Raw genomic sequence first — 26,046 nt, forward strand, 5'->3', positions numbered from 1 at the left:
CGTCGTTTAGTAAATACGACCTGATCATTGGTGAGAGGCTGCTCAGCTTCAGGAAACCTTAGAGACTGCCGTACCGCTCTGATGAGATCATCAATGCCGGAACTGTTAACATCCTCGTTATCTGACTCCACTTCGCCTTCCTCACCCTCATCGTGTTCCGTGAGGTCTGGCATGGAATCGTCAGAATGCAACATAGCAGACACTGGAAAATCATAAGACATATGAAAATTATCCCGTTTGCCCAAAATGGATTTGGACCTTACGCAAGGCTGAGACGCCTCCGGTAGATCTGGCGGTCTCACCCTAGACTCAGATCTTAACGTTTCTCGCTCCAGACGAGCCGCGGTCATTTCTGTCTGAAATCTCTCCAGTACATTTACTAACATACCCCACGGAGGGTCCGGTGAGGAAATTGGTTGTAAAACCGGAGCAGAAATGGTATTCTGAACGGAATCCACAAAACATACTGTACATGTGGTAGATGCATCCGGTAACACACTGCCACATACTTTGCAAATATGCTTTTTAGTTTTTGCTGGTGCCTTACTCATTATGGCGACAGACAATACAATACACAAAAAACAGACACCTGCACGACTCAGTAAAATAGCAATAAGGTGTCTCTGTATATATATCTGGCCCAGTGCAGTACACGTGGCCAGTACTATGAAATGTGATCCCAAATTCCCACTAACACCCCTGCGCCTCCGGTGGAGTAGAGATGTAGGACAGGAACGTTCTGGAATCACAGCAGGAAGACACAGGAAGCATGGTTAAAAATGGCTGCCCTGCTAACTTATACATATAATCCTAGTGCTGGTTACATTCACTGATTATACTGTAACAATCCCTGCAGCCTCTTATCTGCTGCTGCAGTATTTCTCTGCTTCATTATTATTTGTCCCCCCTGTAATGGCTGCCTGCTCTTTTAACTTAGTACAGCGGCAGCGCAGCGTGTGGGCCCCCAGCGGGTATCGTAGAGCGCTATGTGCCTCGTGTTTCCCAGCGGTGGGCTCCTGTATAATAGCGTCAGCTAATCAAGCAAGCGCTGCGGCGGCCGGCGGCCTGTGAGAGTCGATCAGAGGTGCCTGCACGGAGGTCTGTGGCCGAACGTGCGGGCGCCTGAGCGGGGAGAGCCGCGGTGCCTGCACGGAGGTCTGTGGCCGAACGTGCGGGCGCCTGAGAGGGGAGAGCCGCGGTGCCTGCACGGAGGTCTGTGGCCGAACGTGCGGGCGCCTGAGAGGGGAGAGCCGCGGTGCCTGCACGGAGGTCTGTGGCCGAACGTGCGGGCGCCTGAGAGGGGAGAGCCGCGGTGCCTGCACGGAGGTCTGTGGCCGAACGTGCGGCGCCTGAGAGGGGAGGATCAGCGGCGTCACCAAGCACTATGTACCCCCACGTCGGGGCGGCAGCGGGAGCTGACCGCCCCGTTTCACATACCTTACTCCTGCAGACGTGCGGAGGCTCCGACGGGGCTTCTTAAACAAGCGCCGGCCAGCCTGTGCAGGAGGATGTGTGGGCTGTGAGGGAGCTCTTTCAGAGAGGCCCGACACGCCCGTGCTGCTATCAGCAGCTGCACTATCCCTGACCCTGCCTTTTGGAAGGGGGAAAGGGATGTGTCCAAATAGTAGAAAAAATAAAAATAAAAAGAAAAAATAAAAGTTTCTTCAAAAAACCGTGACTTCAGTTATTCAGGTGTTGCCACGTTCAGCACAGAAAAAACACTGAGATGTGCTCGGGGATATGGAGGGGTGGAGTGTTACTAAATTTAAATATTCAGTGCTGTTCCTACGGAAGCCCGTCCATATCCCAAGAGTACTCCAGTGACCCCTAGTGGATGAAAAAGAAAGGAGGGTTAAAGAAGTGTAGCCCTATGTAATCCCTGCACTATAACGTGCAGTGACAGACACGTTTCCCTCCTCTGTCATCAGATGTCCCCGCTATTAGCGTACTGAGCCACAGCAGCTATTTGTCCGATGCCACACACCGTCCCCAAATTACAAACAGCATTAGTACCAAGTGAAACTAAGGAATAATAAAGGGAAGGTAACACCCGCCCTGTATCTTGTCTACTGCTAAATTAGGAAGAACAGGTGCAATACATGTTTCTCGGAAGATCCGCTGGTTGCCCAAAATGGTGGCCAGCCTGTGAGAAAAGCCGGGGAAAATTTGATGTGGCGAGGTGAAGTTATGTGGGACGTGAACCCCGGTCTGTACCTGGATGTCCCTGTTATTATAATAAATTGCGGTGGGAGTTGTGAGCCGCTGTTGGCTGTAACCACTATATACGTTATTATAACATTAACTACTCAGTGAGCCTAACTGGGCTCCGTGTTTAATTAACAGTACTGGCCCCTTTGGACAATGGGGCAGTGACTAAAGGCCGAAGTCGGGTTTAAGCCCCGCTCTCCGCTATGGCACCTATGATTAAAATCAACTGCGCTAGCGCGGTAACAAATTGTCAAGGGAACACTGTGAAGTTAATATTACCTTGTAATTACTGGAAAAAAACTACACAGCAAGCAGCGGAGGTAAAGGTTTCCTCTGCAGAGAGGAAATGGCCAGAGTGTGCAGAGCCGTCGGGAGCTGAGGTCCTCTGTCGGGCTTAAGCTCCGCCCCCCCCTTATGGCGTACCGTTTAGCTCTTAAAAACCTCCAGCATCAGAGTGAGGGGCGCCCCGCATACCCCGCCGGCGAAGCGAGCCGCGGCTGGGGAGCGGGTGTAGGTGCTGAACCCGCTGTACAGAGTGGGGCTAGGCTCCGCCCCCCCCCCCCGTTATGGCGCATAATTTAAATTTGCAGAGCGGTGTTTAAAAACTTACAACCTGCAGCGCATCTAACAGGGGTCGAGCTGAGGGGTGCTGAACCCGCTGTGCAGAGCGGGATTAAGCTCCGCCCCCTCTATAATGGCACCAAATTTAAAAAAGTCTTTTTAAAGGGTGTTCCCTTGCCTGCAATATGAGCGGAGGCCGGTGGACAGAGTTCCGAGCTGGGAGCGGGGAAGGAGCGTTTGTACTCACCGCTGTTGCTTGGAAGTCCATGGCTCTGCAGGATGATGGAGTGGCCCCGACACGCGCCGCACGCAGCGGTGTCCGGCCACTCATACTCACCGCTGCCTTGCTGCCAGAATCTTCTGCAGACAGAGCGGCCCCGACACGCGCCGCACGCAGCGGTGTCCGGCCAGTCTCCGGAGAGCTCAGTGTCTCCTTCAGCCAGGGCCCATCCCGAGCCGCACGCAACTGCAATGGGACCCTGCTGGCAGCTCCCACAGTGCAGACTGGCAGTTGCAGACTGGCAGTTGCAGAGCTGCCAGTCTGTGCGTGTAAGAAAGAAAAATAAAAAATAATTAAAAATAAATAAATAAATAAAAATTCTTCAGAGAAGACCCAAGTGAACCAGCTCCCTTGGGCACTAAACTGGGGACATAGTAAGGGAGGAGCTAGTCACATGGTTATAAATTTAAAGTGCCAGCTCCCAGTTACTGCCTACTATATCCCCATTGTATCTGCACTCCAGTGGTCCCTAGTGGATGAAGGAGAAACAGGATTAGAATGTAAGGCAATTCCTGACCACAAGAGGCACTAAAATATCCGAGATCATAAACCCATAGCCCGCTAGAAGCAGTTTGTAGGGCTAAACCAATACTCATCGAATGCAGGAATGTAGGGCATTGAGATCAAGTATATGGATAGGATGCATTCTCAGCTTCCAAAATAATTGCCTCCACTGTTTTTAGTGACAAAAACTCTTTAAAGCTGGAAAAAAGGAATTCTAAAATAAAAATGAAAAGGCCAAAATACACAAACATACGAATACCCCTTTCACACCAAAACCCCAGGTCTGACCCAGGATTTGGAACACAATTATGTCATTCCCAAGCATCGGGGAGCCTGCCCTGTAACCCAGGTGCTTCGTGTGTTCTACCCAGGTCACTACCCAGGTTGAAATGCAGCCACTGGACCCGTTGTTTTTTTTATATGTGGACCGTTTCACACAGAGACGCAATCTGGGATATCCCAGGTCAAAGTGGCAGTATGAAAGGGGTATAACAGTCAGGAGATTAGGACAGGTCTATATGTGGGTAAAAGTACTTCTGTATTTACTAACTGCCCTCAGAATTTATTGTATTCCACACATTTTACATATGCCCATATACTGATTGAATACCTCTTCCAAGTCCAAAAACCATTTTTTTAATTAACTTCTATTTATAGCGCCTGCATATTATGTAGCGCAGTGCTACTCCTTCTATTGGACTGACAGATTTGCCTATTGCAGTCTTCAACCAATCACATTTCTCACAAGTTCCAAGCGGCCTCTGATTGAGGACTGGCAATTAGATATTTGATTTAACTCATCATTGACAGACATTATGGGCCGGGTGTAATGGAGTGTGAGACGGCTGGAGCTCCAAGACTCCAGCCGAACGCGCACGTTTTTTTAAAGCAGCAAACGTTTACAAGGCAAAACCAACCAGGTTTTGTCTTGTAAACGTTTGCTGCTTTAAAAAAAAAACATACGAGTTCGTCTGGAGTCTCAGAGCTCTGGCCGTCACGCAAGCCATTACATCCGATTAATTAATCACTGGAAGAAACTACAAAACTCAGATATGTAGGAGAATAACGAGGAGGGAGCAGCCTTCTTCTAGCCACGAAGCACAGAGAGATTCACACTTACAGCTTTCTCTTCACTGCTTCTTCTCTTTTTCCGATAGACCTTAAAAAAAAAAAAAAAAAAAAATTACGGCAACTACAATGGTGCAATACAGGTAATCACAGGAAGGACGCTCATTTTGTGGGCTTGAAAACACAGCCTATATTTAACTAAGAGCCAGAGACATCACTGAGTTGCAGAATATTTAAGAAATTGTTGGTTACCATGGCTATTAGCCCAAAATGGCCGCCACAGTGTAGCGCAGGAGACAGGCACACTTAACTATCATTCAGCACAACCTCTGCGCCCATGAGGATTGTTAACGCTTAGACACACAAAACATAAAAGGTTTGCTCTTTGAGCTCCTGGAAACGTAAAGATCAGTTCAATTCACTTGCAGTGCCCGATTTTAAATGGGCTGGTCCTCCCCAATCACCAACTAATCTTTGGGAACCAAAAGAGAGCTCCGAGACATCCTGACTGGAGCGTTCTCTCTGCGGTGCATTCAGCCAGGAAATTAATGGAATGTACTGTGTCACACTAACCGCCTCCTCGGATTCCGACGCAGATGAAGAGTCATAAGAAGAATATCTGTGGTCATCATCATCCTCCGGACGTCTCCTTTTCCTGCTCGCACTTTTGCGATTCTATACAAACAGAAACAAAGAAAAATAGGTGTATAGTAGCCAGTTTCTAGCATTCACGCTATATGCACGGAACACAACACATAGTAGGATGCGGCATGTGTTACACAGATCACTAGACTCTGTCGGCTTCAATTATATGCGGTACTTACTGCGGGTTTATAGCAGTGCCCAGAGCTATTCAATTGCAGCTCATTTCAAGCATGCAAGGCAGCACTTAACGCAAATTTGTTTTACCCCTCCAAAGCTTTGAACAGAAATCCACGTAAACTAGGGCTTTCCGTTCTTACTGTGACAGCAGACAGCGCGTTAACCCATAGTTCCAGGCACTTAACCCGGAATATATGGGTTAACGCGTATTAGCTGATGGAGAGGACTGAATAGCTCAGGGTGTTAAAAGTCTATCCTGCTGTAAGTACCGTGGCTAACTGAATCCCACCCTATTCAATTCAGTGTGAAGTGTGTTGGACTAAGGCACTTTGCAGCCAGTTACGTGGATAATTGTCCTTTGCACCCCATAAAGGTGGGCAGCTAACATATTAAGCGGTAATCATGGAAGAATACCACACTACATTAAACTACCTACATAGATGGGAGATGGCAAATGATGACACTCTGGGAGAGATTTATCAAGGCTTGGAGAGAAATAAAGTGCAGAGAGAGATAAAGTACCAACCAATCCACTTGTACCTTGTAAGGGACATAGGTGTAGATGTATCAAACCTCGGAGAGAGATAAATTACCAATCAGCTCATGCCATTTTTCAAACACAGCCCGTAAAACGACATTTAGAAGCAGATTGGTTGGTACTTTCTCTCTCTCCAGGTTAATACATCTCCCCCACACTGTGATAACAGGATTCATAAAATAGGGGGTCTGTGTGTCGCTGTAACTCACACTATCTTTCTCCTGCTCATCTTTGGATTTTTTCTTCTTTATAGGATCCTGAAAATGAGAGCAATATAAAGTATTTGAAGAACTAAGTACAGTACGCAAGAGGCATAGATTTTATACATCACTAGGGAAATTAATACAAGTGATAAAAGTGTAGATGGCAAAATGTAAATATTTTCTAAATTAAACAGCGTTTAATTGAAGCAGTAACTGAAAGAGTGCCACAGTTTATAAGCGAAGATCGTGAAATTTTACATACGAGCATATTAAAACAAGGCAGAGGCAACTAAAACAATTAGAAATCCCTAGCAACCCTAGGGGGGCAGACAGCAGCACAGAGTATATCAGGAGACAGCATAACTCCGGAATTGCTGGAGCAATGTACTCAAAACTTAGTACACATACAGTATGCCTTACAATCTTGGAACAAACACTGTGGGAGGAAGACACCCCGAGCACCCCTAGGGGTGAGGCAACAGCACTGAGTATTTCAGCAGACAGCATAACTCTGGAATGCCTGCAGCAATTTATAACAAACTTGGTACACATATGACTTACACTCTGGAAACAAACACTGTGGGGGTCAGACACCCCATGCACCCTAGGGGTGGGACAGCAGCACAGAGTATTTCAGGAGACAGCAAAACTGTGAAAGGCCTGGAGCAATTTACACCAAACTTGGTACACATCTGACTTAAAATCTTGGAACAAACTCTGTGGGGGTTAGACACCCCTAGCGGGTGGGACAGCGGCACAGAGTATTTCAGGACACAGCATAACTCCCGAATGGCTAGACCAATTTACAACTAACTTGGTACACATATGACTTACACTCGGGAAACAAACACTGTGGGGGTCAGACACCCCTAGCGGTGGGACAGCAGCACAGAGTATGTCAGCAGACAGCATAACTGTGGAAGGCCTAGAGCAATTTACAACAAACTTGGTACACATCTGACTTTCAATCTGGGAACAAACGCTGTGGGGGTTAGACACCCCTAGCACCCCAAGGGGTGGGACAGCAGCAGAGTCTTTCAGGAGACAGCATAACTCCAGAATGCCTAGACCAATTTACAACAAACCTGATATACATATAAATTACAAGCTGAGAACAAACACTGTGGGGGTAAGACACCCCTAGGGTTGAGTTTTTCAGCAGACCGCATAACTGTGGAATGCCTGGAGCAATTTACACCAAACTTGCTACACATATTACTTACACTCTGGGAACAAATGCTGTGGGGGTAACACACCACTAGCACCCCTAGGGGTGGGCCAGCAGCACAGACTATATCAGGACATGTATGATCTCAGTGATGACAGGGCTGCATGTGACAGGGGCAGTGACAGGATGTGAGGAACCCACACACACAAACCCACACACAGAGTTATATAGTGGAAGGAGCACGGTCCCCCAGCAGCACAGAGTATATCAGGAGATACATAATGTGCTGTGCTATTTTTAAATTGGGTTTTCATTTTATTGATGTGTAGAACATTTCTCTTTCATCCACTAGGGGACACTGGAGTCCTATACAGTAGGGGTGTGAAGCTTGGAACCGGAAGTGTGGCACAATCTAAAATTAGCATTGTGTGCACAGCCGGTTCCTCCCCCTTCACATCCCTCCTCCCTCAGTTTAGAAAATTGTGCTAGGAGGTACAAGCACAAGAAGGGAGCTCCTGCTCCTTGCAGTTTTCTTTATTTATATAAAAATTATTATTTTTAATTTTTTTTAGTTATTCATGACTGGCCCAATCCCTCCTAATTAAAAGGAGGGTGCAGGTTTTAAAAGACAAATCTTTAAGAAGAGCCCAATCCCACCTAGCAAAGGAGGGAGCAGGCAGAAACTAAGTGGACATAGCCCAATCCTTCCTAACAAAAGGAAGGTGCAGGCGTTACTGAAAGGAGACTAAGATCCCAATAAAGGGATCTTCTTCTCCCTTCCTAAAACAACAATCCGGAGCACAGAGATAGTGAGTACTGGTTGTATTTCAGGGCCCTTAGTCAGACAACATGAGGCTCTATCACGGCGGGTGCAGCATCCCCCGCCCGTTTCCCTATTATAGTTATTTAATTTACAAACCTTACCGCCCCAGCACTGAAGGGGGAGGAAGACAGGAGAAGGAGCTTCACATTCAGCGCTATCCACAGAGCGCTCGCTTGAAACTCCCGCCGGCCGCGGAAGAAAGTCAAGGGAAGACTGCGGGCTGTATCTCTCACCGCCGCTCACCCGCTGACGCGCAGCTGCCCGCTCGGCACTTCCCCCCGCCTTGCTCATGCATAGCCGTCCGCTCGGATGGTCCCGCCGGCCGCTGAAGCGCGCCCGCCCGGCACTTCCCACCACCTCTCTGAGGCACAGCCGCTCTTCCCTACAGCTGCAGGCGGCTACAGAGAGCGGAGGGCTGAGAGAGACGGGGGCACAGTAAGGGCCAATACACTTGAACTAGCTATAGCAGGGTAAAAATAAATAAATAAAAAATTAAATAAAATAAAAAAGCGGCGGCTATGAAATCATATCAGGGGGTTTTGTTAATGAAGTACATACTATTTTTTAGTGGCGGCCATCTTTACATACAGTAAGAGGCTCCAAGTGACTTTTTAGCAAAAGTACAGCCCCCAATAGTGACAACATTTCCCTCAGCCAGTGACAGGACAGAGGGAGGGGTTTTTATACCTAGGTTATACATAGAAAGATGTAGTAATTGCTCCCTCTGCTGGTAGTTTTTATTTTAGGTCTCTGCTGCAAAGGATTTGTTTAACATGGTTTAAATCAAGCATCTTTATGCTTTATAATTTTCAAGGGACTTCTAATACAAAGATCCTAGGAAAATTTAGGGAACGTCTGGATATCAACCCCGACCTCACAACTGAATCACAGTTTTAGTATGCAAGGGTTGCAAAGAGGCTGTTGTTTAGTCTACTTACTATTTATTTATTTATTTATTCTCAAAATCCAGCCAGATAAATCCAGCATACAACTGTTCCCGTCATCTACTACGGTATTCCGTTACCTTAGATGCAGGCTCCTCAACATATAATTTTGCCATACTATTTATATTTTCAACGGACTTCTATTATAAAGATCCTAACGAAAATACAAGGAAGCAAGCGGATACAAACTCTACCATCGGAGCTGAGTTACGGTTTGAGGTGTAGAGATTGCATGTCGGCTGGTGTTTCTCTTTGCTTATTTTTTATTTATTTATAAAAATTTATTTTTATCCTGTTCTAGTTTTTAAAAAACAGAAGGGAACAGTAACTCCAGCCGGATCCGATAACTTTGCTTCCGTCATCTCTCATAGCCTTTCTCTTCCTAGTTAAAGGGTGAAAGCGCCACGAAAGATCCTGGTAGGGGGTTTCCATGACAGGTTTCATGCAAAGACCTCCAACGGGATAGAGACCTGTTATGTTTGTACGTAATGTATCAAAGACAGCACACGGGTTCTAGCCCGAGGAAGGAGGTCCCGGGGTGTGCGATTCCTGCTTAGACAGGGACGCTCCACCCGGGAGCAGTGCTCCGGCTAGGACAAGGATAACCTTGTAGATAGAATCTCCGAAGGGGTATCCGGAATCCCGCACGCAACAATCAGTGTTGCGGGATTCTCAAAGACGATGGATGACTTGCTCATCAGGTTAACGCCTCTCGCACAAGCGGTAACAATGTGCATGGCGGTTAAAAGGGCCTCTTCCTCTCGTACCGGAAACAAGATGGAAGCGGGTCTTCTCATTGAGTTGATTGAATCTCACCTAGACGCCGAATTTCCAGAAGTGGACAAGGCAATCACAACAATCTGTGATCCTAGACTTTAAGGTACAATGAGTAAAGGAGCCCGTAGATTCGACTTGTTCGAATTCCAAAAGCGCGTTCAGCAGCGTTTTCCAATTCCTAAATCCCTCCAGTCTCAAATGGAGGAGGTTTTGGAACCACCCCCGACTAACGGTTTCTATTTCCAAAAAGAGTTTCCAGTAACTTATCCCCTTCCTAAGAGTATAATGGATAAAATAAGAATTTACTTACCGATAATTCTATTTCTCGTAGTCCGTAGTGGATGCTGGGGACTCCGTCAGGACCATGGGGAATAGCGGCTCCGCAGGAGACAGGGCACAAAAATAAAGCTTTAGGATTAGGTGGTGTGTACTGGCTCCTCCCCCTATGACCCTCCTCCAAGCCTCAGTTAGGATACTGTGCCCGGACGAGCGTACACAATAAGGAAGGATATTGAATCCCGGGTAAGACTCATACCAGCCACACCAATCACACCGTATAACTTGTGATCTGAACCCAGTTAACAGTATGACAAACGTAGGAGCCTCTGAACAGACGGCTCACAACAATAACAACCCGAATTTGTTTGTAACAATAACTATGTACAAGTATTGCAGACAATCCGCACTTGGGATGGGCGCCCAGCATCCACTACGGACTACGAGAAATAGAATTATCGGTAAGTAAATTCTTATTTTCTCTAACGTCCTAAGTGGATGCTGGGGACTCCGTCAGGACCATGGGGATTATACCAAAGCTCCCAAACGGGCGGGAGAGTGCGGATGACTCTGCAGCACCGAATGAGAGAACTCGAGGTCCTCCTCAGCCAGGGTATCAAATTTGTAGAATTTTGCAAATGTGTTTGCCCCTGACCAAGTAGCAGCTCGGCAGAGTTGTAATGCCGAGACCCCCCCGGGCAGCCGCCCAGGATGAGCCCACTTTCCTTGTGGAATGGGCCTTGACAGATTTAGGTTGTGGCAAGCCTGCCACAGAATGTGCAAGTTGAATTGTGCTACAAATATAACAAGCAATCGTCTGCTTAGAAGCAGGAGCACCCATCTTTTGTTGGGTGCATACAATATAAACAGTGAGTCAGACTTTCTGACTCCCGCCGTTCTTGAAATATATATTTTCAATGCCCGGACCACGTCCAACAACTTGGAATCTTCCAAATCGTTAGTAGCCGCAGGCACCACAATAGGCTGGTTCAGGTGAAACGCTGACACCACCTTAGGCAGAAAATGAGGACGTGTCCGCAGTTCTGCCCTGTCCGTATGGAAAATCAGATATGGGCTCTTATATGATAAAGCCGCCAATTCTGATACTCTCCTGGCTGAAGCCAGGGCCAGTAGCATGGTTACTTTCCATGTAAGATACTTCAACTCCACCGATTTGAGCGGCTCAAACCAATGGGATTTGAGAAAATCCAAGACTACATTAAGATCCCACGGTGCCACTGGGGGCACAACCGGGGGCTGTATATGTAGTACTCCTTTTACAAAAGTCTGGACTTCAGGAACTGAAGCCAATTCTTTCTGGAAGAAAATCGACAGGGCCGAAATTTGAACCTTAATGGACCCCAATTTGAGGCCCATAGACAATCCTGTTTGCAGGAAATGTAGGAATCGACCCAGTTGAAATTCCTCCGTGGGGGCCTTCCTGGCCTCACACCACGCAACATATTTTCTCCAAATGCGGTGATAATGTTGTGCAGTCACCTCCTTCCTGGCTTTTACCAGTGTAGGAATGACCTCTTCCGGAATGCCTTTTTCCCTTAGAATTCGGCGTTCAACCGCCATGCCGTCAAACGCAGCCGCGGTAAGTCTTGGAATAGACACGGTCCCTGCTGAAGCAGGTCCGGTCTTAGAGGTAGAGGCCACGAATCCTCCGTGAGCATCTCTTGAAGTTCCGGGTACCAAGTTCTTCTTGGCCAATCCGGAGCCACTAGTATCGTTCTTACTCCCTTTTGCTGTATAATTCTCAGTACCTTTGGTATGAGAGGCAGAGGAGGGAACACATACACTGACTGGAACACCCACGGTGTTACCAGAGCGTCCACAGCTATTGCCTGAGGGTCTCTTGACCTGGCGCAATACCTGTCCAGTTTTTTGTTGAGGCGGGACGCCATCATATCCACCATTGGTTTTTCCCAACGGTTCACAATCATGTGGAAGACTTCTGGATGAAGTCCCCACTCTCCCGGGTGTAGATCGTGTCTGCTGAGGAAGTCTGCTTCCCAGTTGTCCACTCCCGGAATGAATACTGCTGACAGTGCTATCACATGATCTTCCGCCCAGCGAAGAATCCTTGCAGCTTCTGCCATTGCTGTCCTGCTTCTTGTGCCGCCCTGTCTGTTTACGTGGGCGACTGCCGTGATGTTGTCCGACTGGATCAACACCGGCTGACCCTGAAGCAGGGGTTTTGCCAGACTTAGAGCATTGTAAATCGCTCTTAGCTCCAGTATATTTATGTGAAGAGACATCTCCAGGCTTGACCATACTCCCTGGAAGTTTCTTCCCTGTGTGACCGCTCCCCAGCCTCTCAGACTGGCATCCGTGGTCACCAGGACCCAGTCCTGTATGCCGAATCTGCGGCCCTCTAACAGATGAGCACTCTGCAGCCACCACAGAAGAGACACCCTTGTCCGTGGCGATAAGGTTATCCGCTGATGCATCTGCAGATGCGATCCGGACCATTTGTCCAGCAGATCCCACTGAAAAGTTTGTGCGTGGAATCTGCCGAATGGAATCGCTTCGTAAGAAGCCACCATCTTTCCCAGGACTCTTGTGCATTGATGCACAGACACTTTCCCTGGTTTTAGGAGGTTCCTGACAAGTTCGGATAACTCCCTGGCTTTCTCCTCCGGAAGAAACACCTTTTTCTGAACCGTGTCCAGAATCATTCCCAGGAACAGCAGACGTGTCGTCGGGGTCAACTGAGATTTTGGAAAATTCAGAATCCACCCGTGTTGTTGCAGCACTAGTTGGGTTAGTGCTACTCCGTCCTCCAGCTGTTCTCTGGACCTTGCCCTTATCAGGAGATCGTCCAAGTAAGGGATAATTAATACGCCTCTTCTTCGCAGAAGAATCATCATTTCGGCCATTACCTTGGTAAAGACCCGAGGTGCCGTGGACAATCCAAACGGCAGCGTCTGAAACTGATAATGACAGTTTTGCACCACGAACCTGAGGTACCCTTGATGTGAAGGGCAAATTGGGACATGTAGGTAAGCATCCTTTATGTCCAGGGACACCATAAAGTCCCCTTCTTCCAGATTCGCTATCACTGCTCTGAGTGACTCCATCTTGAACTTGAATTTTTGTATGTACAGGTTCAAAGATTTCAGATTTAGAATAGGTCTTACCGAGCCGTCCGGCTTCGGTACCACAATTAGCGTGGAGTAATACCCCTTTCCCTGTTGTAGGAGGGGTACCTTGACTATCACCTGCTGAGAAAACAGCTTGTGAATGGCTTCCAATACCGTCGCCCTGTCTGAGGGAGACGTTGGCAAAGCAGACTTTAGGAACCGGCGAGGGGGAGACTTCTCGAATTCCAACCTGTAACCCTGAGATACTACCTGCAGAATCCAGGGGTCCACCTGTGAGCAAGCCCACTGTGCGCTGAAATTCTTGAGTCGACCCCCCACCGCTCCTGAGTCCGCTTGTAAGGCCCCAGCGTCATGCTGAGGGCTTTGCAGAACCCTGGGAGGGCTTCTGTTCCTGGGCAGGGGCTGCTTGCTGCCCTCTCTTACCCCTTCCTCTGCCCCGAGGCAGATATGACTGTCCTTTTGTCCGCTTGTTCTTATAGGACCGAAAGGACTGCGGCTGAAAAGACGGTGTCTTTTTCTGTTGGGAGGGGGTCTGAGGTAAAAAGGTGGATTTTCCGGCAGTTGCCGTGGCCACCAGATCCGATAGACCGACGCCAAATAATTCCTCCCCTTTATACGGCAATACTTCCATATGTCGTTTGGAATCCGCATCACCTGACCACTGTCGCGTCCATAAACTCCTTCTGGCAGATATGGACATCGCATTTACTCTCGATGCCAGAGTGCAAATATCTTTTTGAGCATCTCGCATATAAAGGAAAGCATCCTTTAATTGCTCTATAGTCAATAAAATACTGTCCCTATCCAGGGTATCAATATTTTCAGTCAGGGAATCCAACCAGACGACCCCAGCACTGCACATCCAGGCTGAGGCGATGGCTGGTCGCAGTATAACACCAGTATGTGTGTATATACTTTTTAGGGTAGTTTCCATTCTCCTATCAGCTGGATCCCTGAGGGCGGCCGTATCAGGAGACGGTAACGCCACTTGTTTTGATAAGCGTGTGAGCGCCTTATCCACCCTAGGGGGTGTATCCCAGCGCGCCCTAACCTCTGGCGGGAAAGGGTATAATGCTAATAACTTTTTTGAAATTAGCATTTTTCTATCTGGGTTAACCCACGCTTCATCACATACATCATTTAATTCCTCTGATTCAGGAAAAACTACAGGTAGTTTTTTCACCCCCCACATAATACCCCTTTTTGTGGTACTTGCAGTATCAGAGATATGCAAAGCCTCCTTCATTGCCGTGATCATATAACGTGTGGCCCTACTTGAAAATACGTTTGTTTCATCACCGTCGACACTAGATTCAGTGTCTGTGTCTGGGTCTGTGTCGACCGACTGAGGTAAAGGGCGCTTTACAGCCCCTGACGGTGTCTGAGACGCCTGGGCAGGTACTAACTGGTTTGCCGGCCGTCTCATGTCGTCAACTGATTTTTGTAATGTGCTGACATTATCACGTAATTCCATAAACAAAGCCATCCATTCCGGTGTCGACTCCCTGGGGGGTGACATCACCATTATCGGCAATTGCTCTGCCTCCACACCAACATCGTCCTCATACATGTCGACACACACGTACCGACACACAGCAGACACACAGGGAATGCTCTTATCGAAGACAGGACCCCACTAGCCCTTTGGGGAGACAGAGGGAGAGTTTGCCAGCACACACCCAAGCGCTATAATATATATGGGAACAACCTTATATAAGTGTTGTTCTTTATAGCAGCTTAAATATATCAAAATATCGCCAAAAAAATGCCCCCCCTCTCTGTTTTACCCTGTTTCTGTAGTGCAGTGCAGGGGAGAGTCCTGGGAGCCTTCCTCACAGCGGAGCTGAGCAGGAAAATGGCGCTGTGTGCTGAGGAGAATAAGCTCCGCCCCCTATTTCGGCGGGCTTTTCTCCCGTAGTTTTAGATAACTGGCATGGGTTAAATACATACATATAGCCTCAATGGCTATATGTGATGTATTCTTTTGCCATAAAGGTATTAAATATTGCTGCCCAGGGCGCCCCCAGCAGCGCCCTGCACCCTCCGTGACCGCTTGGTGTGAAGTGTGTGACAACAATGGCGCACAGCTGCAGTGCTGTGCGCTACCTTCATGAAGACTGAAGAGCCTTCTGCCGCCTGTTTCCGGACCTTCAATCTTCAGCATCTGTAAGGGGGGTCGGCGGCGCGGCTCCGGGACGAACCCCAGGGTGAGACCTGTGTTCCGACTCCCTCTGGAGCTAATGGTGTCCAGTAGCCTAAGAATCCAATCCATCCTGCACGCAGGTGAGTTGAAATTCTCTCCCCTAAGTCCCTCGATGCAGTGAGCCTGTTGCCAGCAGGACTCACTGAAAATAAAAAACCTAAAAACTTTTTCTAAGCAGCTCTTTAGGAGAGCCACCTAGATTGCACCCTGCTCGGACGGGCACAAAAACCTAACTGAGGCTTGGAGGAGGGTCATAGGGGGAGGAGCCAGTACACACCACCTAATCCTAAAGCTTTATTTTTGTGCCCTGTCTCCTGCGGAGCCGCTATTCCCCATGGTCCTGACGGAGTCCCCAGCATCCACTTAGGACGTTAGAGAAATGGGAGTTTCCGCCGCTTGTGGGTGTTTCCCTAGGACGGTTGTCAAAGAAGACAATCTTACCGTTACCTCATATAACGACCTTAAGAGGTTGACGCAGCTTTAACGTCAATTTTTGTGGCAGGTGCAGCACAAAATAGGATTTTGGTACTTACCAGGTAAATCCTTTTCTTTGAATCCATAGGGGGCACTGGAGTACTCTTGGGATATGGATGGGCTTCCGTAGGAACAGCACTGAATATTTAAATTTAGAACACTCCACCCCTCCATATCCCCGAGTACCTCAGTGTTTTTTACTGAGCCGAACAGGAACTATAGAGAGGTTTGGAGTATTACATATAACATAACGGACAATAACGAAGTTGACACACAACGTTACTGACAACTAAACAGTTGACACCCTAACCAGCACTTGTAATTTGAACCAGTCGGTGAAAGTGTGTTACCATAAGATCCTCAGAACTCACCACAACTAGGTAAAACTGCTCTGCGTGGGCGTCCAGTGCCCCCTATGGATTCAAAGAAAAGGATTTACCTGGTAAGTACCAAAATCCTATTTTCTTTATCATCCACTAGGGGTCACTGGAGTACTCTTGGGACGTACCAAAGCTTCCCCCGTGGGCGGGAGAGCTGTTTGGCACTTGTAACACTAGGCGGCCAAAGCTAGATGCTGATGCCGCAAACGTATCAAACTTGTAAAAGCGCACAAACGTGTGCACTGAAGACCATGTAGCCGCACGGCAAAGCTGCGTCGTAGAAGCTCCTCGACCAGCTGCCCATGAAGTTCCCACAGAACGTGTGGAATGAGCGGTTACTGATGTAGGCGGTTGTAACCTAGCATGAAGGTAAGCCTGACGTATGGTCAGTTTTATCCATCTGGATAAGGTTTGTTTAGACGCTGGCCAACCCATCTTAGCAGCATCATAGAGAACAAACAACGTATCCGTCTTACGAACTGAAGACGTTCGGGATACATAAATGCGTAATGCGCGTACCACATCCAGAGTTCCAGAATGTGCCGTCAACACAGGAACTACTATTGGTTGATTGATGTGAAAAGATGACACTACCTTTGGTAAGAAAGCGGGATTCGTCCGAAGTTCCGCTCTGTCATCATGAAACACCAAATACGGTGACTTGCATGACAAGGCACCCAAATCCGAAACACGCCTTGCCGAAGCTAAGGCTAGAAGAAAAATTGTTTTCCAAGTGAGAAACTTTATATCCACTTGCTGTAAGGGTTCAAAATATGAAGACTGTAAGAACTCTAAAACCAGATTCAAGTCCCATGGCGCTGTAGGTGGAATGAATGGAGGCTGTACTCTGAGAACACCTTGGAGAAAAGTGCGTATAGACGGCAACAGAGCCAATCGTCTTTGAAAGTAAATTGACAAAGCAGATACCTGCACCTTTAGTGTAGATAAACGCAGTCCTCCATCTAACCCTGTTTGTAGAAACAAAAGGCGGGATAACTTGAAAGATGATGTCGGAAACTTCCGAGCTTCACACCAACCTATATAGGCACGCCACATTCTGTAATAATGAGCTGCCGTAACCGGCTTCCTAGCTCGTAACATGGTTGGTATAACCGAATCTGGAATGCCCTCTCTTCTTAAGAGGGCAGTCTCAACAGCCACCCCGTCAAACGCAGCCGCGCTAAATCGGTGTAAAGGAACGGACCCTGTTGTAACAGGTCTGGACGTAGTGGGAGCGGCCAAGGATCGTCTGCGAGTAGTCCTCGGAGATCCGAGAACCAAGCTCTCCGAGGCCAATGAGGCGCCACTAGTATGACTGCGACAGACTCACTTTTGATCCGTTTTAGCACCAGAGGGAGCAACGGAAACGGTGGAAACAGATACACAAGACTGTACGGCCACACGACAGTGAGAGCATCCACCGCCACTGCCTTTGGATCTCTTGTTCTGGACACATACTGGAACGTTTGGTGATTGTGTCGAGACGCCATCAGGTCCACCTGAGGATAACCCCATCTCTGAACCAACATGTGAAACACTTCTGGATTTAATGCCCATTCGCCTGGATGAAAATCCCGACGACTGAGATAATCCGCTTCCCAGTTGTCCACTCCCGGAATGAACACGGCCGACAATATCACCTGGTGGCATTCCGCCCAATTGAGGATACGAGCTACTTCCCGCATTGCCATGCGGCTTCTCGTTCCTCCTTGTTTGTTGATGTATGCGACCGCCGTCGCATTGTCTGACTGCACTTGGACAGGCTGAGAGCGAAGCATGTGCACTGCTTGTCGTAGCGCATTGTAAATTGCGCGGAGTTCCAGGACATTTATAGACAGCAATTTTTCGTGATCCGCCCAGAGACCCTGGAGCTGACAATTTTGAATTACCACTCCCCAACCTCTGAGACTGGCGTCCGTAGTTAGAATTATCCAATTCCAGCCTCCGAACCGTCTTCCTGCGGTTAAATTGTGTTCCTTGAGCCACCAGAGCAGAGATACTCTTGCCCTTGGCGACAACCTCACCCTGTGGTGAATCTGCAGATGCGAGCCCGACCACTGGGCGAGCACATTCAGTTGAAATGGACGCGAGTGAAATCTTCCGAACTGAAGCGCTTCGAAAGCTGCCACCATTGTGCCTAAGAGGCAAATGCACAAGTGTACCGACACTGTGCGTGGCTTGAGCACTAATTGTACTAGATGGCGTAGAATTTGTACTTTCTGCTGTGGTAGGTAAATTCTTTGATTGACCGTATCGAGAATCATACCTAGGAATTGAAGGCGTTGAGACGGAATTAGATGTGATTTCTTGAAGTTGACAATCCAACCGTGGTGAACCAGTACATCGTATGTTAGCAGCGCATGTTGGAGAAGTATCTGTTGAGACGGAGCTTTGATGAGCAAATCGTCTAAATACGGAACTATTGTCACTCCCAGGGATCTGAGATGAGCTATCATCACAGACATCACTTTGGTGAATACCCGAGGCGCTAATGACAGGCCAAACGGTAGAGCCTGAAACTGGTAATGGTTCTGGCGTATTGCAAACCGTAAGAATCTCTGATGAGGCTGCCAAATTGGAATGTGTAAGTACGCATCCTTGAGATCTAGCGCAATCATAAATTCCTTTGGCTCTAAACCCGCAATCACCGAACGCAGAGACTCCATTTTGAATCTGTAGTAAGTTACGTACTGATTGAGACCCTTTAAGTTCAATATTGGTCTGACTGAGCCATCCGGCTTCGGTACTACAAACAGACTTGAATAGTAACCCTGACCCTGTTGGTGTACAGGGACCGGAATCAAAACTGCTGAATCCAGTAGGGACTGAATGGCAATTTGCAGAACCGTCCTCTTGTCGTCCGACAGAGGCAATCCTGTCTTGAAAAACCGCAGAGGCGGAAGACAGTCGAACTCTATTTTGTAACCTTTTAACACTAAATTGCGGATCCACCCATCCGCGGATGTGTGGAACCACGCCAAATGGAACGTCTGAAGGCGTGCTCCCACAATCGGAGAACCGAGATGGGCTGGTAGCCAGTCATGCCACTGGCTTGTCGGTAACCTTAGCGTCCTGGCGAGTTGTGTTGGTTTGTTGGAAACCACGTCCGCGACCACGTCTAGCAGGCGTGGCTGTTCCTCTGCCACGTCCTCGAAAGGACTGAGGTCTAAAGGATTTGAACGAAGGTCCAGCGTACCTCCTTCTTGATACCGGTGGAGGCAATGGTAAGAAAACAGACTTACCTCACGTAGCCTCAGCAATCCATGCGTCCAATTCAGGACCAAACAGCTTCTTGCCATCGTAAGGCAACGCCTCTATACCTCGTTTGACCTCTGCCTCCGCATGATAAGCACGCAGCCAGAGTGCTCTTCGTGCCGTAACTAGCGACGATGAAATACGAGAAGTGAGCTGACAGACGTCAGTAGACGCTGTACAGAGATACTTTACAGCTTCACTCATTTGATTTACAAGAAGTATCAGGTTTTCGTCATGTAAAGCAGATTTGAGTTCTGTAAGCCATATTATGAGCGCCTTAGTGACCCAAATGCCAACCAATCCAGGTCTCAGCATCACACCTGCTGCTACATACATGGATTTTAGCATAGTTTCTATCTTGCGATCTGAAGGATCTTTAAGCGTAGTAGCTGCTGGCACTGGTATGGTTAATTTCTTGGTAAGCTTGGACACTGAAGAATCAACTATTGGTGGATTCTCCCATGTACACGTTACCGAGTCTGGAAACGGGTAAATAGACTTAAATCTGCGAGGTATAGAAAACCGTTTATCTGGATTCTGTCGTGTTTCTACTAACATCTGATTAAGAGATTCCGACACAGGAAAACTTATAGGAGTTTTTTGTCGTTTAGTAAATACGACCTGATCATTTGTGAGAGGCTCCTCAGTTTCAGTAAACTTCAGAGACTGACGTACCGCTCTGATGAGTCATCAATGCCGGAACTGTTAAAATCCTCGCCATCTGACTCCACTTCGCCCTCCTCACCCTCATCTTGTTCCGTGAGGTCTGGCATGGAATCGTCAGAATGCAACATAGCAGAAACTGGAAAATCATAAGACATATGAAATTTATCCCGTTTACCCAAAATGGATTTGGACCTTACGCAAGGCTGAGACGCCTCCGGTAGTTCTGGCGGTCTCACCCTAGACTCAGATCTTGCCGTTTCCCGCTCCTGACGAGGGCGGTCAATTCTGATTGTAACCTATCCAGTACATTTACTAACATACCCCACGGAGGGTCCGGTGAGGACATTGGTTGTAAAACTGGAGCAGAAATGGTATTCTGAACCGAATCCACAAAACATACTGTACATGTGGTAGATCCATCCGGTAACACACTGCTACAGACTTTGCAATTATGCTTTTTAGTTTTTGCTGGTGCCTTACTCATTATGGCGACAGACAATACAATACACAAAAAACAGACACTTGCACGACTCAGTAAAATAGTAGTAAGGTGTCTCTGTATATATATCTGGCCAAGTGCAGTACACGTGGCCAGTACTATGAAATGTGATCCCAAATTCCCACTAACACCCCTGCGCCTCCGGTGGAGTAGAGATGTAGTACTGGAACGTTCTGGAATCACAGCAGGAAGACACAGGAAGCATGTTAAAATGGCTGCCATGCTTATACATATAATCACAGTGAAGTTTCATACTGATCTTATAAACAGCCTCCCTGCCAGTATAAACATCATTATATATCTATATAAAATGTGTGCCATACTATCAACAGCCTGATGTTGCTGCTGTCCCTTCTCCCCCCCCCCCTCGCATCTGCTCCATTGCGTGCAGTGCGGGCCGGGCAGCGGGCACCCCTGCGCCGGGACCTGGAAGACTGGGAGCGCGTGTTAGCGCTATGATTACCGGCAGCAGCGGAGTTTGTACAAGCGGCGGCCGGAGCAGCGGGAGAAGCGGCGGGCGGACCAGCGGCGATCCGAGACGCGGGGCCGGAGCAGGTGGGGCTGTAAAAAGCGGCGGCCGGAGCAGCGCGTTATGAGACCCGGCGGCCGGATCAGCGGGCGGCTATGATACCCGGCGGCCGGAGCAGCTGCGGCGGCGTCAGTCAGCCGAAAGAACCCAGCGCTTTCTCCACACCTCGGGCGGCAGCGGAAGCGGACCGCCCCGTTCTCCCCTCACATACCTGCACTTTGTCTGTGATGAGGCTCCGACGGGGCTTCTCAGTAAGCGCCGGCCAGCCTGCAGGATGTGTGTGGCTGTGAGGGAGCTCTTTCAGAGAGGCCCGACACGCCCCTGCTGCTATCAGCAGCTGCACTATCCCTGACCCTGCCTTTTGGAAGGGGAAAAGGGATGTATAGAATAGAAAAATATAAAAATAAAAATAAAAATTCAAAGTAATTGTGACTCTTAGCCACAGAGCTGTTACTACTTCGAGCACAGAAAAAACACTCAGGTACTCGGGGATATGGAGGGGTGGAGTGTTCTAAATTTAAATATTCAGTGCTGTTCCTACGGAAGCCCGTCCATATCCCAAGAGTACTCCAGTGACCCCTAGTGGATGATAAAGAAAGACCTACGGTCGTCTGCGCGTTGGTTGACAAGGCCGTGGGAGCATGGTCTGGACGCATAGTACAGGCTATTTAAGGGGAAAATGGCTTGGAAGAAGTTACCCAACTGGCGTAATACATTTAAGATTCAGCTTCACATTTGTGTCAAGCCTCTAGGGATATTCACACCAAGGTGCGGTAGAATACCCCCCTTTGAGGACGAGATGTTTTTCGGTCCAGTGTTGGATAAGTGGATTTCGCAGGCTACAGCATCCACTTGTCTGCCTACTCCTTATACAAGAACCATTACAAGGTTAGGAGAGGTTATTCGGCAACAGCGGGGAATTCTTTTAGAGCTCAGTCCTTGTGAGCCGAGGAAGAGTTTTTGATACACAAGTACGTGGGGCAGAGGTAGAGGCCGCTCACCGGCAGCCAGAAAGCGGGATGAATCTGCTGACAAGACCGTCTCACGGCTCACCTGGTATTCCCCTAGGTGGGCGAAAGTCTGAAGTTGCCTCGGGGCCCTCAGAAAGAATAAGAACAGAGCTCTTTCTCCCGGTTGTCGCCTCTCAGGAGGAATGGGTCTCTACTCCAATCCTTTTGTCGATGCCAAGTCAGACAGGACAGTCCGGCCGATACTCAATTTGAAAGTTTTAAACCGGTCTCTAAGTGTCTACAAATTCAAACTGGAATCAATCAAGTCGATCATTGCAAGTTTAGAACGAACATGCAGATCTGCATATCCCAATCTGAGCCCTTCACCAGGCTTACTTAAGGTTTGCACTGCTAAGGGATCGCTACCAATTCAGGGCCTGGCCGTTCAGTCTATCACTGGCCCCAAGACTCTTGACAGAAGATCATGGCATTCATGTTTGCGGACTCGGGACGGTTAAAGTCACGATTCGTCCTTATCTAGGCGACATGCTAATCAATGCATCCTCTCGAGACCAGTTGATCAGGGATGTTCACACATCTCGTTCAACATGGGGAGATTGTGAATTTCCAGAGATCCAACCTCTGGCCAACTCAACGGATTCAATTCCTCGGTCTCCTCTTGGACAGGGTACTACTGGGAGGATTCCTACCAAAGAACAAGATCCAGGACCTACAGACTCAGGTACTGAGGTCCGGGACTATTTTCTACACCTCTGTGTGGAATTGTTCGGGAAGTTGGTGGCAGGCTTCATTCCCGTCCATTACAGATGAACCTCATTGCTCAGGGAGCAAGGTCACACTGGCTTCTACGTCAAAGACTCCGACTTCCACCACGCTTACGCACTTCCTTACTTTATTTGTCATTGCACAGGAATCTCGCACATAGAGATTCGACATTTGGGATTGGTGGTTCCTGCCAGCAGACGCCAGCCTCAAAGGTTGGGGGTGCTGTCTTAGCATAGCATTAGTTTCGGAGCAGTTGGACGCTCCTGGAGAATACCTCTTTCTTGGCCAAAGGGGCCAGGCCATTGGCCCACACATAAGGATGCAGTCGTACAACGACGACGGCATACGTAGACCGTCAAGGAGGAAAAAGGGGAAGTCAAAGGGTCCAACAGCTGAAGGAGTGGACACATTAACACTTTCTTGGTGGTACAGGAGGGTTTACGTTTTTCCACCTTTCCAACTCATTCTCAGGGTTCTAAAAAGGAGTTGAAACGAGAGCGAGTGTCTGTGATTCTAATCGCACCAGATTGGCCCGCTGCGTGGGTTACCAACGGAAGATCCTTTAAGGTTATCTCAGAGAGGGGCCCTGCTATCTCAGGGACCATTCCAACATCCAGAAACGGGCTATTTTTAACGGCGCGGTAATTGAAACCCGGATCCTATGAAACAGAGGGATACCAGGATCGACTATTCTTACGATGATTGCCGCTAGGAGGCCGGTCACAGCCATACACTACTACAAGCCTTAGTAGATGTAATAGGGCTAGTGTCATGCGGTGGGTGGAATTCGGCGAACTTCCACTTTTCCAAACTTCTACTTTTCCTTTTGACAGATCAGGAAGTAGGACTGAGGCTGGGTTCTCTGAGCGGTCAGGTTTCGGTTCCATCCATCCTATTTCGACAGCGGTTAACAACCTTGCCTAAGGTTCAAACCCTTGTACAGGGGGTTCGGGGGATCCAATCCCCTTCTTCGTCCTCCTACTGCGTCTTGGCACTTAAATTTGGTGTTTACACAGACCTGAAATATCTATCTTAGACGGTCACGTTAATGCTGGCCTTGGCTCCGGCCAGGCGGTTTTCTGGGTTGGGAGCTTTTGGGCAGATCTCAGTACAAAAGCAGCTTTCCTTCCTATGGTTGTTTCGGAGCTTCGAGTACCAACCAATTGTAGTATATTTTCCGGGTCTCGCAGATAGACGTGTCCTGGGCTGGGTCCGAGTTTACCGGGTTTGCCTACAAGTTACTTCGTCCTTCAGAAGGTCCTGTGGCAAACGGGTTTCGTTTCAGACGAGTGCTCCTTCCACCCGACCAGTGGGCGACTCCTGGGCGGCGGCCAGAGGGGTTTCCACTACTTACCTTTGCAGGGCGGCACTGTGGTCCTCAGCCCACGGGTTCGCAAGTTTAACAGGTGATACTTTTGCGTCCGGGGACTCTCAGTCCGGACGTTTAGTTTTGCAGGCCGACAGCACTCCCTCCCTGGGGGATAACTTTGGGACGTCCCCTACTGTATAGGACTCCAGTGTCCCCTAGTGGATGAAAGAGAAAAGAGGATTTTGGTACTTACCGATAAATCCATTTCTCTGAATCCTCTAGGGTACACTGGACACCCGCCTCGGTGCTGTCAGCCTGCTGGGTTCACATTTCCTGTTCAAAGGACTCTTGTAACTCACATGGTTAGTCCCTAGACTTTGACGAACAAGGTCATAGGATCAAATCACATTGGGGCTCTGTGCCCGATATAGATTTTCCAAGGTTTGTACAAACAGCGTTAGTTTTTCAGTTAAGAGTTCTTGGGTGCTGTTTGACAGGTTGTACGGTTCGGTTCCTCGCCATGAGCTCAAGTATCATGTCCTATTCTCTCAGTCAAATTTTCCAAATTGAGGGATGAGAGATGTGAAGGGAGAGGAACCGGCTGTGCACACAATGCTAATTTTAGATTGTGCCACACCTCCGGTTGCAAGCTTCACACCCCTAGTGTATAGGACTCCAGTGTCCCCTAGAGGATTCAGAGAAATGGATTTATCGGTAAGTACCAAAATCCTCTTTTTACATGCTTTTTTATACCATGTTATTTATACTGTGTGCTTAATATTTAAATTAATTTTTGTAAACAAACATTCTTAAAATCCCGGGCAACGCCGGGTACTCCAGCTAGTTTGGTTATAAATAGGCTTCTTCGTGTCCTCTTCCAAGCAGGACCTGGAATAATGATGCCCAAACATAAGCATATAAATCTTTATGTTTAATACCTTGCCTTCAGAGTCATCACTGATGTCTGATGATTTACGAGAATATTTCTTCTTCTTTTTTCTTTTTGATAGTTTTTTCTTGGTCTTTAGAATGAAAACACAAAACAAAACAAGATGTTAGTTCTGCCAGTGTCCGATTCTTGCCATATTCTACAATGCTGACCAGCGTAGAGGGCCCAGGGCCTAATTCAGATCTGATCGCAGCGGCAAATTTGTTTGCAGTTGGGCAAAACCATGTGCACTGCAGGGGGGACAGATATTACATGTGCAGAGAGAGTTAGATTTGTGTGGGGTGTATTCAAACTGAAATCTAAATTGCAGTGTCAAAATAAAGCAGCCAGTATTTACCCCGCACAGAAACGAAATAATCCACCCAAATCTAACTCTCTCTGCACATGTTATATCTGCCCCCCTGCAGTGCACATGGTTTTGCCCAATTGTTAACAAACTTGCTGCTGCGATCAACTCAGAATGATCCCCCATGTGCACTGCAGAGAGAGTTAGATATGGGAGGGTTATTTTGTTTTTGTGCAGAGTCAATACTGTCTGCTTTATTTTTACACTGCAATTAAGATTTCAGTTTGAACACACCCCACCCAAATCTAATAGGCCCTACACACTGGCCGACATTACTTAAAGATATGAACGATCTCGTTCATTATTGAACGAGATACCGTTCATATCTTTCAGTGTGGAGGCACAAGCGATGAACGATGCGCGGCCCCGCGCTCGTTCATCGCTGGTTCCCCGTCGGCTGTGCATGCAGGCCAATATG

General features: G+C 48.1%; 1 protein-coding gene across 1 annotated transcript in view; it reads right to left on the minus strand.

Moving 5' to 3' along the window:
- The window catches only part of FAM133B (family with sequence similarity 133 member B), a 66,677-nt gene that overhangs the window by 18,440 nt on the left and 22,191 nt on the right, over positions 1 to 26,046 (minus strand). The window contains exons 7-10 of the mRNA XM_063921382.1: positions 25,272 to 25,355; positions 6,191 to 6,238; positions 5,195 to 5,296; positions 4,674 to 4,712 (exon numbers count right to left, since the gene is read on the minus strand). Coding sequence (XP_063777452.1) covers positions 4,674 to 4,712; positions 5,195 to 5,296; positions 6,191 to 6,238; positions 25,272 to 25,355 — 273 coding nt within the window. The remainder of the gene's footprint in view (positions 1 to 4,673; positions 4,713 to 5,194; positions 5,297 to 6,190; positions 6,239 to 25,271; positions 25,356 to 26,046) is intronic.

This window comes from Pseudophryne corroboree, chromosome 5 (assembly GCF_028390025.1).
Source record: "Pseudophryne corroboree isolate aPseCor3 chromosome 5, aPseCor3.hap2, whole genome shotgun sequence".
NCBI classification, from domain to species: Eukaryota; Metazoa; Chordata; class Amphibia; order Anura; family Myobatrachidae; genus Pseudophryne; species Pseudophryne corroboree.